Consider the following 12,070-nt stretch of genomic DNA (forward strand, 5'->3'; position numbering starts at 1 on the left):
ACTTCCCCATTGTCATTTATATATAGATAGTCTACAATAGAATCCTGCACTTCTTGTAATACAATAGGGTCCCCTAAAAGTGATTCATTTAAACGCCAAAACCTGTTGCCTGATTGTATCCTAAGTCCCTTGCATACCACCCAGACAGGAGCGTGATCGGAGATCTGAATGTTACCAATCTCCGCCTCTTGAATCCCGCCCCAAAGATTTCTATGTACCCAAATACCATCTATTCTCGTGTAAGTCTGAGTAGCATTAGAGAAATGAGAATAAGTCTTCTGAGTACCATGTAGCAATCTCCAACAATCCACCAATCCCAATAGATGCATAAACCTAATCAAGGCCTTACTATGACGTCGGAGAACCACTCGTCCCCCTTTGGAGTGATCCAATGATAGATCTGGGCACACATTAAAATCCCCTCCACAAAAAATCGCTCCCTTTGCGAAAGCAGTCAAGTCATCTGTGAGACCAGCATAATAATGTGATTGATCAGTATTAGGCCCATATATATTAATAATAGTAGTCATTTTATCCTGTATCTTACCCCGTATAGCTAAACAGCGTCCCTCCCTATCTTTGAAAACCTCATCCACCTCCAGCCCTATCCCCTTACGAACCAAAACAGCTAAACCCCCCACCCTCTGTGTGCCTCGAGCCCTATGAGTCCACACTTGATCATAATGTTGAGTGTGCAGCAACCGCTCGTCCCTCGATCTTAAGTGAGTTTCTTGCAGCAAGCATATATCCCACTTCAGCCGATGCAGTTCACGAAAAACTATACTACGCTTTCCAGGGTTATTTAATCCATTAACATTCCACGAGCCTAGGACAAGAGAACTATCATTCCTCAAGTGACCCCCCCTACCCCCACCCCCCCTCCCCCCACTCCCCCCCTCCCTCCCCCCCTGCTGTCTATATGACCCTGACATGCCCAAGATCTGGGCAGCCAAGGAGAAGAAGTAAGGTCTCCCCCCCACAGAAGGCAACTGAGCCTTTTTATACTAGCGTCACTCATCCATACCCCAACAACCACAAATGCCCATTACAATGAACAACATCCGTAATAGTATAAGTAAAATAATAATGATCCCACAGACAATAATTCTTGTCATGGAAAACTCGTACAAAATTCTATACATAACCTCTTTCTGAATATGCAGAATCAAATTAGTCATTTCAAAAATCAACCTAAAGAACCCCTGGCAAATGCCAGACTCCCCTAAACTAGGACCGAACGTCCTAGAGAAATACGGGGAGGAAGCAAAGAAAAAATGGGTAATAATCCCCTCAATCCATCAGGTCTGATCCTTTAAATGCCGCTTCCCCGCTCGTCCAACAGTGGACCAAACTCCAGTAGGACGCTTCTCCGCCTTCTTAGATACAGGCACTGGAACCTCAGGAACATTTTTGCACCCCATTTCCTTCAGGGCTGCCCACGCCTCATCCACATCACCAACACGTTTGGATTTGCCATCAATCGTGATCCATACTCCAAAGGGAAATAACCAGCGGTAGCGATGGCCCTCAGCTCGCAGCAATTGCGTTATCTGTTGAAAGTTCCGACGTTTTTGCAGAGTGGTCCAGGCCAAGTCTTGAAAGATGCCCACCGAGATATTATTCCAGCGGTATTCCTGTTTGCGCCTCGCTATTTGTAGAATGCTTTCTTTAATCCCAAAATCCTGGAAGCAAGCAATAATGTCCTTAGGCTCTGTGTTTCGTGCAGGACCCAAACTGCGGTGTGCCCTCACTAGCACTATTGGATCAGTCAGGGAGCCATGTGCTTCAGTGAGTAAATCAGCACAGATCTTTTTCACCACTGCAGCCCCATCCTTATACTCCTCCAGCTCTGGAATGCCCTTAAAACGCAAGTTGCATCTGCGTGATCTATTTTCCAAATCCTCCACCTGAGATTGCAACATCTGGATGGAGGATGGCATTTGATTCAATTCAGCTCGCATATTCAGTAGATCTTGTGTCATCTCCGAAACGCGATCTTCCGTGTCTCCCACCCGACCTCCCAACTCGGCCACCTCAGACCGCAGTTCCGTCATTGCAGCTTTTAAATCCTGGCGAACACCCACCATTTCCTTCTTAAGATCTCGAAACCACTCTTGCAATACTTGGGGGGTGATCGCTTCGACTGGTGCGCTCTCGAGGGCAATCTCTTCCTCGTCCGATTCCACGTGCGCCGGCGCCATTTTTTTTTTACATCCCGGCAGTCCGCTACTGCCCGCGGTTGCCGATTTTTCCCCTTCAGGCAAAGGGAATCGAAATTTGTCCAACTTTTTACGGGTCTCCATCTCCACTGTTGTGCCACAATAGCAGAAAGAATATAACTCCTTCGGTCAGAACGCTGCAATTTTAATATTTCTCCCGTGCCTCCACGGAGCTCTCTGTTCAAGCAGCCATCCTGTGAGCTGACGTCACTTCCTCCTCTGATTTACTTTCTTAAGGTCTGAATGGGCCGAAAGGAACCATTTATCTTTGCAACTATAAGGTAGATCAGATATCTTCCTAGATTCCTATTGGCTTTGGAAATAGAAACTGCGGCCCTCGGCTCTAGCAGAACTAACACAGTGGTATTCATTACTTGCTATTTGGCCAGGATTCTGCAAAGGAAATCTAAAATGAAATGTGTAATAGGGTGGGCAAATTCTAATTTGTAATTTTTCCTCAATTTTATATCTAGCTCTCATTGATCTGAAATTATCTGGGTCCAGTCCTTCTAGAAAACTAGATAGATGTCCCTCTATCACTCTTGAGGAATGGACCTGTACCCTATCATTGGGTAGATTAAGAGATGTTTGCGGGTTGAGATCCTTGATTGGAATTCAGATCATGGCATATAACCAGATGGGATCACATTTTTGCCAAAAGGCTGCATCAGAGGCAGAGCTGTATGGTAGAACTGTAAAACCAAAACAATAAATTCAAAATTATATCTTACAGTAAAAATATATAAATACACTAGTCTTTAAGCCCATTACATTAACGGGTGCTAGAATAGATGTGTGTCTCTGTATTTCTTTTTTTTCTTTTTCTCTCCTTGGCTGCTTTCTTTCTTTCTGTCTCTCTTTCCTCGGCTGTCTACCACCACCCTTTGCCTGCTCCCTCTGTCCAGCAGTAGCCCTTCTCCCTTCCTTTTACCTCCCCATTGCCCCTGTCCAGCAGTAGGCCTCCCTTCCTGTTACCTGCCCCCCATCTAACAGCACCTCTTCCCTGCTCTCCCTGTCTACAGTAGGCCTCCCTGCCTGTTACCTCCCCCCTGTCTAACAGCACCTCTTCCCTGCTCCCCCTGTCCAGCAGTAGGCCTCCCTTCCTGTTACCTCCCCCCCGTCTAACAGCACCTCTTCCCTGCTCCCCCTGTCTACAGTAGGCCTCCCTGCCTGTTACCTCCCCCCCTGTCTAACAGCACCTCTTCCCTTCTCCCCCTGTCCAGCATCTGGCTGTTTAGAAGAGGAGGGCAGACAGAAAAGCAGCAGAGGGTCTTACAGTGCTCCCTGGCTGTGGATAGGTCTGCCGCTGCCTGGAGGAGCTGAAGAGAAGCGAGGCCCGCGTTTAGAGGGTGCTCGGGTGCATGGGAAGCTGTTTTGCGGGCTAGTGGGTGTGAGGATTGGCCGAGATTGCAAGAAATGCACGACGTTCTGTTGCCGACCGTTTAGTTCTGTGCCAGAGGTATTTTTAAGTTTAAAGCTGCTGCCGCGGTTCCTCTCCCAATCCCCGCCTGCATCGGAAGCCTTCTCCAACGCAGGTGCGGCTCATGAGAGGAGCTGCGGCGGCGGCTTTGAACTTAAAAATAACTTCGGCCATAACTTACCGCTGAACTTAAAAATTACTTTGGCGAGAACATCCTTGGGATCATAGAACTGTAAGCGCACATGCGCACTCCTGCCTACCACGGATATACGGATCATGGAACATGCAGGTAGGAGTGCGCATGCACGCTTAGCGTTTTATTATAGTAGATAAATAGCTGAAATAAAATAGGAGAACCTGCATATCTATATAAATAAATTCAAACCATATACAAATCCATATAAAACATTTAATTAACGTTTAATTAATAGTGAGAGATAGGCAAAGGGTTACAAATCTTTTTTAATTAGGTGAGCAGTGTTTCACATTAGTGACTTGTAATAAAAATATCTAACAAGAGAAGTAACATAGTAAATGATAGCAGATAAAAACCTGAACCTGAATTAAAATGTCTTTTTTTTTTTTCTTTATTCTTTCTGGGCCATAGAAGTCCACCTCGTACTGTCCTCGTGTTCTAATTACTGGAATTTCTGTTGAAAGTGGGATTCAGACTGTGAAAGTCTGCCCATTCATATTCTAATTAGAGACCTTCTGTGTTCATCCCACGCTTTTTTGAATTCTGTCACTATTTTACTCTCCACCACCTACCTTGGGAAGGGCATTCCAGGTATCCACCACACTCTGTGAAAAAGAATTTCCTAACATTACCCCTCAGTCTCAATTTCTGTCCTCTAGTTTTACCAATTTCCCATATCTGGAAAAGATTTGGTTCTATATTAATACTTTTCAAATATTTAAATGTCTGTATCATATCACCCCTGTCCTTCCTCTCTTCCAGAGTATACATGTTGAGGTCTTCTAGTCTCTTCTCACACTTCTTTTGGTGCAAAGCCCCCTACCACTTTCATTGCTTTCCTCTGGACCACTTTAAGTCATTTTATATCCTTGATCACATATGGCCTCCAAAACTGAACACAATACTTCAAGTGGGTCCTCACCAGTGATCTGTGCAGGGGCAGCAACACCTCCCTTCTGCTGTTTACATCTTTCTATGCAGTCTAACTTCCTTCTGGCTTCATCCACCACCTTGTTATACTGTTTTGTCGCCTTCATGTCCACTCATGGACTTCCTTAGCCTCCTCCATAAGGAAGTCCCTGATTGGCTCATGTGCTTCAAGTCCCTCCCAAGGGAGGAGCCTGAGCTAATCAGAGCCTTAGGCCCCTCCCCGTGCATCACATGATGCACCAGGGAGGGGCCTAAAGCCCGCATTGTGCCGGAGGAGCAGGAGGGACTGAGCACCCCTTCTGTTCCCAACTTAAAGGTACGGTGGGGGGTGGGGAGGAGTTGGAATGACCCAACTGAACCGCAGGGGGCCCGATGGCAGGAGGGAGATGGCATCCCTCCTACCTTAAGTTGGACGGGGGTTCGGGGGAAGTTCGGCGGGGGGAGCGGGCATCCCTCCTGCCATAATTTGGGTGGGGGATTCGGGGGGAAGTGTGAAAGGGGGGAGTGGGTATCCCTCCTGCCATATTTAAGAGCGGCGGGGAACGTCGGGTTAGGGAGGGAGAGGCACTGTTGGAAGGATTTTTAAAAAAAAATTGGGCAGATATTTTGCATGTGTAATACACTCAAAATATCTGTGCCATTAAAAAAAGAAAAAAAAAAGCCTGCTGCTTCTTCTGTCACTACTGTCAGGGCTCTGCATCGACTCAATTGCTCACTGAACAATTGAGTCGGGGAGTTTGCATGCAAATGATTTGCACCTCTGTGCAAATCATTTGAATGCAAACTTGATAGTGAATCAATCGTTGTTTAAAAATTGGCCAGAGTATCAGCCAACAGCGTTTGAGTCGCTATCTTTAGTGAATCTGGGCCATAGTACCTAAGGAGCAGGCCTCAGTCAATCAACCTAAGAGCTGCACAGCAACCATCTTCCACTTCCTAGAAATAGTAAAATAAACAACAATTCTGTATTCTATGTCTTCACCTGCTGGTTGATTGTCACAATATTAACAAGTCTTGGACTGATCTGGTGGCGATGCTAAGGAAAGCAGCATTTATATGTGCAGATTGCATTCACATGTAAACAGTTTTGGAAAGTTGATATTTACACGTGGAGATCCACACCACAGATATTTCAAAGGGGCATGGTTTGAACAGGACTTAGCTGGTGAAAATAGCTACATATATATTCTACATTTTACAAAGGAAGTTTATGTCTATAATGGAAAATATCCCATCAGGATTTACATCAGCTCGTGGCCACACACAGGTTTAAAAAAGAAAATTGCTCATTTCGTCCAGGACTTTATGTGAAGGATTAAAGGTCTTTCTCTTTAATTCCCCTTTGCTTCACTTCCGTAAAGAATCCAAATTTAAATTATGGCTTCCCTACTTAATTTGCAAGCTTGTAAAATGAGGCAACTACACATGAAAGTGACACCACTTACACTTGGAAGTTGCCAGGTTCATGCAGTTCATGTCGCATGCTCCTACTGCAGGTATTTTAGAAAAGTCTTTGTGTCTGAATTCCTGTTTCTTAGTTCTGTGTCTAATGATACTTTCAATCTTATAGCTGTGACTTCCATTTTCTCTGTATCTTGCTCCTTTTCTTCAGACTCTCATTAAACTCACTTGTAACCTAAATGTTTCTAAAGGTTTTGCTTTGCCTCCTGCAGGATGAAAGATCTGCGTGTGCAAACCTTCAGTGCACAGTTTGGGTTTAGGAACAAGTTCCTGGCCAATGATGTTGTCTTTGCAGTAGCGTCTCTCATGGAAAATGTTGAGAAGGATGAGAATGAAACTGGTAACTTCATCAAGGCTTTGGACAGTTTGTCCAGGTATGGCAGGCAGCCTTCACCCTCTCTCTCAGGGTACTACCTCCCATCTGGGAATGGCCAGATAACCTGTCATTTGAATTCCTGGAATTACAGCTTTATGCCTTTAAAAAAATTTATAATATGGCCTTGTTCAGGCAACCGTAATCAGTCTTTGCAGACTTTAAACTATTGTGAGCACAATATACACTGATGCTGGATATACAATCAAGGTTCCTGATTTGCAGCAATTAATCCTCATACCTTGTGCTCTGGAATCTTTCACTAACTTCCCTCCACCATTTCTCCCTTCTAAACTGTTTGCCAACAATGTTCCATTTCCTTCATCTCCAACCATCTCTGCTCTTCTCTCTTCAACACTTCTACTACTACTACTGTTTATCACTTCTGATCCTACCACTCTGGTCTCTCACCATCAACCGTTCCACAGTGTGGCTAATGGGTGCTGTGGGATGTGGTCTGTATGCTGTAACTGACAGCAGGAAGAAAGGAAGGGAGGCAGCTCCCAGTAGAGGATTGGTTGCAGTGGCATGGAAGAAAGGCCAGGGTTTGGGATGTAATTACTCACCTCTGCCAAATCAGAGCTCATGGTGAGCTACAATCACATAGGTAGTTGCAATTAGAGAATCACATGATGACAGAATTCATTGCCTTTCCCATCCCCACAGATAACCTCAGGAAATCCATCCCATGTCATTCTTTAGTGTCATCTCAACCTCGGTCCTTCTACACCAGCGTTCTTTAATGCAAGGTTTGAGGGTCAGTGGCTGTGCCCATTCAAACTCTGATTCTTCCCTCTCTCCTTAAAGAATGACATGGGGATGGTGTGGGGACGAGAGCAGTGATGAATTAGCTTGTGTCAGAGGGAATATAGTTTGTTTGTTTTTTGTACTAGAGATGCCTAAGGTCATAATGAGCTTTGGTGGGATTTGAAACCTTGATTCTCTGGTTCATACTACTAAGCCTCTTGAGACATTTGAAGTAAGCATATGGGAAAAGAGATGACTGTATGATAGGGATGTTGAAGAGGAGGTAATACTGGGAGAAAGATGAGATTAAGGGAGGTAAAGAGAAGAGGGAAATTGAGAAGAAGAAAACACTTTAGAGGCAAGGCAGGCTGTAATGTGAGAATAGGGTTAGAATAAAGAGAAAGATGGAATGAAATCATGAAAACATACGCAGATACAAGTAAGAAAGAGTGCCTATTAACTAATGTAAAACGTATATTAATAATTTATGCAAATGTGCTATAGAAAACCAGAGGACTTGATTGTACTCATCCTTGAGAATTAATTTAATATGTCATAATTGAAGGGGTTGCAAGAATGCTGTCCCTCCTCAAGGAGAGAAATCTGTATTCACTGGGAAGGAAAAGTAGTTTTGTACTGAAATTGTATACCATTTGTACAAGTTTCTGGTTTCTTTTCACATTTAAAAGTAGGTTTACAAATGAATTGTAAAGAATTTCATTTTCCTCAACAACCCTTCAGATCGGTCAAGATGATTGGGTTATGCATGCCTACCAGCAGAGGGAGACTGAGAACAACTAACTTTTGAAAACTGTATAAGAACCCTGTGCAGACCCCTGCCAGTCAGTATTTCTCAGTCTCCCAGGAGAGGGAGGATGTACAGTCTGATAGGCCCAAGGGGGGGGGGGGGATCTTTTGGGTCACCTTTGAAGTTTTTTTTTTCTCCTTTTAGCTGTTTATTTTTTTTTAAAGCTGAACTTGGAGAACCTGTGCAGAGGGGTTGTTGATCTGTGCGAACCATGTTTTTCCCTGGGGGGGCCACACCCTCGTGGCTGGGTCCCTTCCCCATCTTCTGCCCTCTGGTCTGGAATGGCCTGCACTGTACCTCGGTTCCCATGTCTAACAGGACACTTGAGTGCCTTTAAATAGCCCACAGCAATTTAAAAAATAGAAAAGCTGTACGGAGGGCAGAGGAAGTTGGTGATGGGCAGTGGTTCTTCAGAAGTGCCACATGAGTGTAAGTGTTGGGGACTAAAAGTGTTGAAAGCTCAGTGCTGGATCTGTGGCGAGTAGAAGTCATCCTCAGGCTCAGCGTAGGAGGGAAATGATGGTCTCCTTTGCAAATGACATCTGTGCTGGCAGACTCCTCAGTGGTGGCAGGCTCCTCAGTTTTGGCAAGAACCGCCACCATGTTGGATTCTTACCGCACCTTATCGCTGCCCAGGCAGACTCTGGAGATGATGCTCCTGGGCTCTGCTTCTATGGGGAAGACCTCTGGAAGCATGGGGTTTCCTCCAGATTTTATCTGGGCCGTGTTTTGGGCCTGGAAAACAGGGGATTTGGTGCAGGGGAAGACAGCTGCAGCTCTTCCTTCCCCTCTTGCAACTAAAAGACCTAGGGCAGACTGGGAAGGTGACTTAAAGGGGATCTCAGTCTTAGGGTATAGTTTTGTGAATGGGGGATCAATAAGCAAGGGGGGTGGGTTGGAAGGGGAATGAGAAACTGTTGGGAGGAAGAGATCAGGTAACAACAGTGGCATAGTGAGGTGGGGAGCAAGGGGAGCAGACTGCCTTGATCACCGGCACCCCTTTTCCTTTCCACCCCTTCCCTTCCCCCATACCTCTACTTGAAATTGTTGTTCGCGGCGGTCAACAACATGCTCTTCGCTACCCTGTCGGCTCTCCCACCAATGTCACTTCCGGGTATCACACACAGGAAGTGACTTCATAGGGAGAGCCAGTGGGGTTGCGAGGAGCATGTTGTTGACCACCGCGAGCAACAAATTCAACTAGAGGTACGAGAAAAGGAAAGGATGCAGGGGGAGGGCAGAGGTGGGAGAGGGGCGCCTTTCACCCTTGCTTTGCCACTGGGTAACAACTAGGGCTTATATGAACATGTGTTTCATAACATAGATATTTGTGTTCTCTGATGTGGATATTCTTTACCTGTTGCTTCCCATCTACATTTAGATGTTCCTACTGCATGTAGCAACACATGGGCATCCTTTTCACCATGTATTTTAGAACAAGTTCTATATTGGCGGATTCTGTTAAAAAATAATAGAACTTTAGATGTCTCTGCTTAATTTCACATTGAAACATTATTTTTCTAAAAATGCTGTTCTACATGTCAAATAATTAAGGTTGCTACTCAAAAGCTATTAAATGTAAGAAGAAATTTGAGTTTCATTTCTGTGTACTGCAGGAGTAACCTGGATATACTGAGGCTTGGACTGGAATTGGCTAAGAAGCAGCTACGAGCCATGCAACAGACTGTGGCTAGTTGTATCTGCACGAATCTCATCATTTCTCAGGGGCCTTTCCTCTATTGCTACCTAATGGAGGTCAGCATTCAAACTTTCTTACTATGTTTCTTGCTAGGCCCCACTGGGTAAATGAAGGTAGGGATCAGCCTGACCTGCAGTAGGGTAATGAAGTGTTGAAAGAAGGACTGGCTTGTGTTTAGACATTACTGATTCCCCCACTACTTTCCCACCATAACAAATTCTTTCTTATGTAGACTTCTTGGGTCTCACAGTGTGTGTGTACTGTCTCCAGAAATACAATATGTTCTCTGTCTAAAGTAGAAAGAGCATATGCAGGTAAAGTGATTGACTGTTCCTCTGGTGGTGATCTATTGACTAGTTGGACAGAAGTGAAACCCAGTCTTTGTAGGCTCTAATCTCAAAATGGCTGCTGGTTTAGGAAGGAGCGACTGCGGATAACTCCTGCCCTGACTAGCCACTGAACCACCAACAATATTGTAGGCCCTCTAGGAGAGTTTCTTGTTTGCGGTGGGGGAGGAAGGGAGATTGGGGACTATTCCTGTTCAGGGTGACTGGGCCAGTTTTGGCTTCAGTTTCAGCTGATCTCAAACAGAAATTTGGAACATAGATTCAATTTCAACTGAAAGTGAAAAAACTGTGTGGTCACCCTTTATCTTCTGGGTCTGGATAAGGTACTAAAAAACCTAAAACTGGAGTTGTAAGATAGAACAGTAGTTTTAACTGATACCTACTTATCTACATCCATCAGGCTACTTTTTTTTTTCCAGGGAACTCCTGACGTGAAGATGTTCTCTCAGCCAATGGCTCTGTGGCTACTCAGTAAATCGTTACTCAGATCCTTTGTTAGCTCTGTAAGTATAGGGGACTGGGTGAGGTACAGAGGGAAGGGGATGTGTTCAGCTTCTTTGGAATGGAGAGAGCAGGCCACTATCATTGGGTTGGAATATTATTAGTCTGTTTTGGCATTTCTTCTCTAGGTTAAACTTTCTTTTGTTACCTTTCTTACTGAACAGTATCAGCACGTTTTAATTCTTGCATTTCATTAACTTAGATAAAAAGTCAGTGAATGTGTCTGCTCAGCCCAAAGTTTGCCATTTCTGCCCATATTCTTCAATTATACTTTTAACGTGGGTATAAATAATTAATTATACTATTTCATTCCAATTTCTTAACTAACCATTATATTTCAATTAGGATTTTAATTAGTTGCCTTTCCAAACCTGTACTCAAAGCATAATTTAGATTCTGTAGATCGGTTCCTGCATCGGAGAGAACTTGTAATCCAGTGACAATGGAAAGCAAAGTAACTCGTCCAAAGTCAAAGGGAGTTTTGTGGGATTTGAAGTAGAGAATGACACGGTGAAAAAATTGGTCCCCGTCCCCGTCTCACCATCCTCTGCACCGCCCCATCACCGCCATTCCCTTCACCGCCCCGTCACCGCCACTGCCACCCCATTCACCGCCCTGTCACCGCAACCCCATTCACCGCCCCGTCACCGCTGCATACATAAAAGCCTCAAACGGGTACGATTTTATATACTTTTCTTTATTTACGTATAAAGGAAACATTCTTTAAAACTTTAAAACTTAGTTAAATATTAGTTAATAACTATACAAAAACATAACACGCAGAGAAAAAATTAATTAATATAAATTCTCAAAACTGACACATTTTGATCACTAAATTTAAAATAGTTATTTTTCATACAATTTTTCAATCACTAATCTTCCACCACCCCTGGGGCTAGCAATGCACAGACATAAAACTACACAGTCTTACATGCAAAGGGGTTGGAAATAAAATAATCTTATTGGCTTTGCACTCTGATTAAAAAAAAAAAAAAAAAAAAGAACCAGCTCAGTGCTGCAAGAGTAGCCCAGCCAGACTTCAGCACGGAGCTGTTTTTTTTTTTTCACACAAACAGTCCTACTAGAAACCTCTAATGTGGCTTAGTAAAAGAGACCCTAAAAGCAAATAATCTCACCTGCATCAGAGCAAATGAAAATTTCAGCATGAGAATGTGTATGCTATTGGAAAGAGTAGCTCAGCCAGACCTCAGCACGGAGCTGGTTTTTTTTTTTTACACAAACATTCCTTTCCTTACCTCAGCTTGTAACCGACGAAGTTTTCAGGTTTTCAAAAAGCTGCGAAATCCAAATCCTCTGCTCGGCTCCGAAATCACAATCGCTACTGCTGCACTACAAGCTATTAAATATC

General features: G+C 44.1%; 1 protein-coding gene across 1 annotated transcript in view; it reads left to right on the forward strand.

Moving 5' to 3' along the window:
• The window catches only part of CDC45 (cell division cycle 45), an 89,515-nt gene that overhangs the window by 48,703 nt on the left and 28,742 nt on the right, over positions 1–12,070 (forward strand). Inside the window, exons 13-15 of the mRNA XM_033956042.1 lie at positions 6,439–6,600; positions 9,771–9,909; positions 10,620–10,703. Of these exons, the coding sequence (XP_033811933.1) occupies positions 6,439–6,600; positions 9,771–9,909; positions 10,620–10,703 (385 nt within the window). The remainder of the gene's footprint in view (positions 1–6,438; positions 6,601–9,770; positions 9,910–10,619; positions 10,704–12,070) is intronic.

This window comes from Geotrypetes seraphini, chromosome 8 (assembly GCF_902459505.1).
Source record: "Geotrypetes seraphini chromosome 8, aGeoSer1.1, whole genome shotgun sequence".
In the NCBI taxonomy this organism is placed as follows: Eukaryota; Metazoa; Chordata; class Amphibia; order Gymnophiona; family Dermophiidae; genus Geotrypetes; species Geotrypetes seraphini.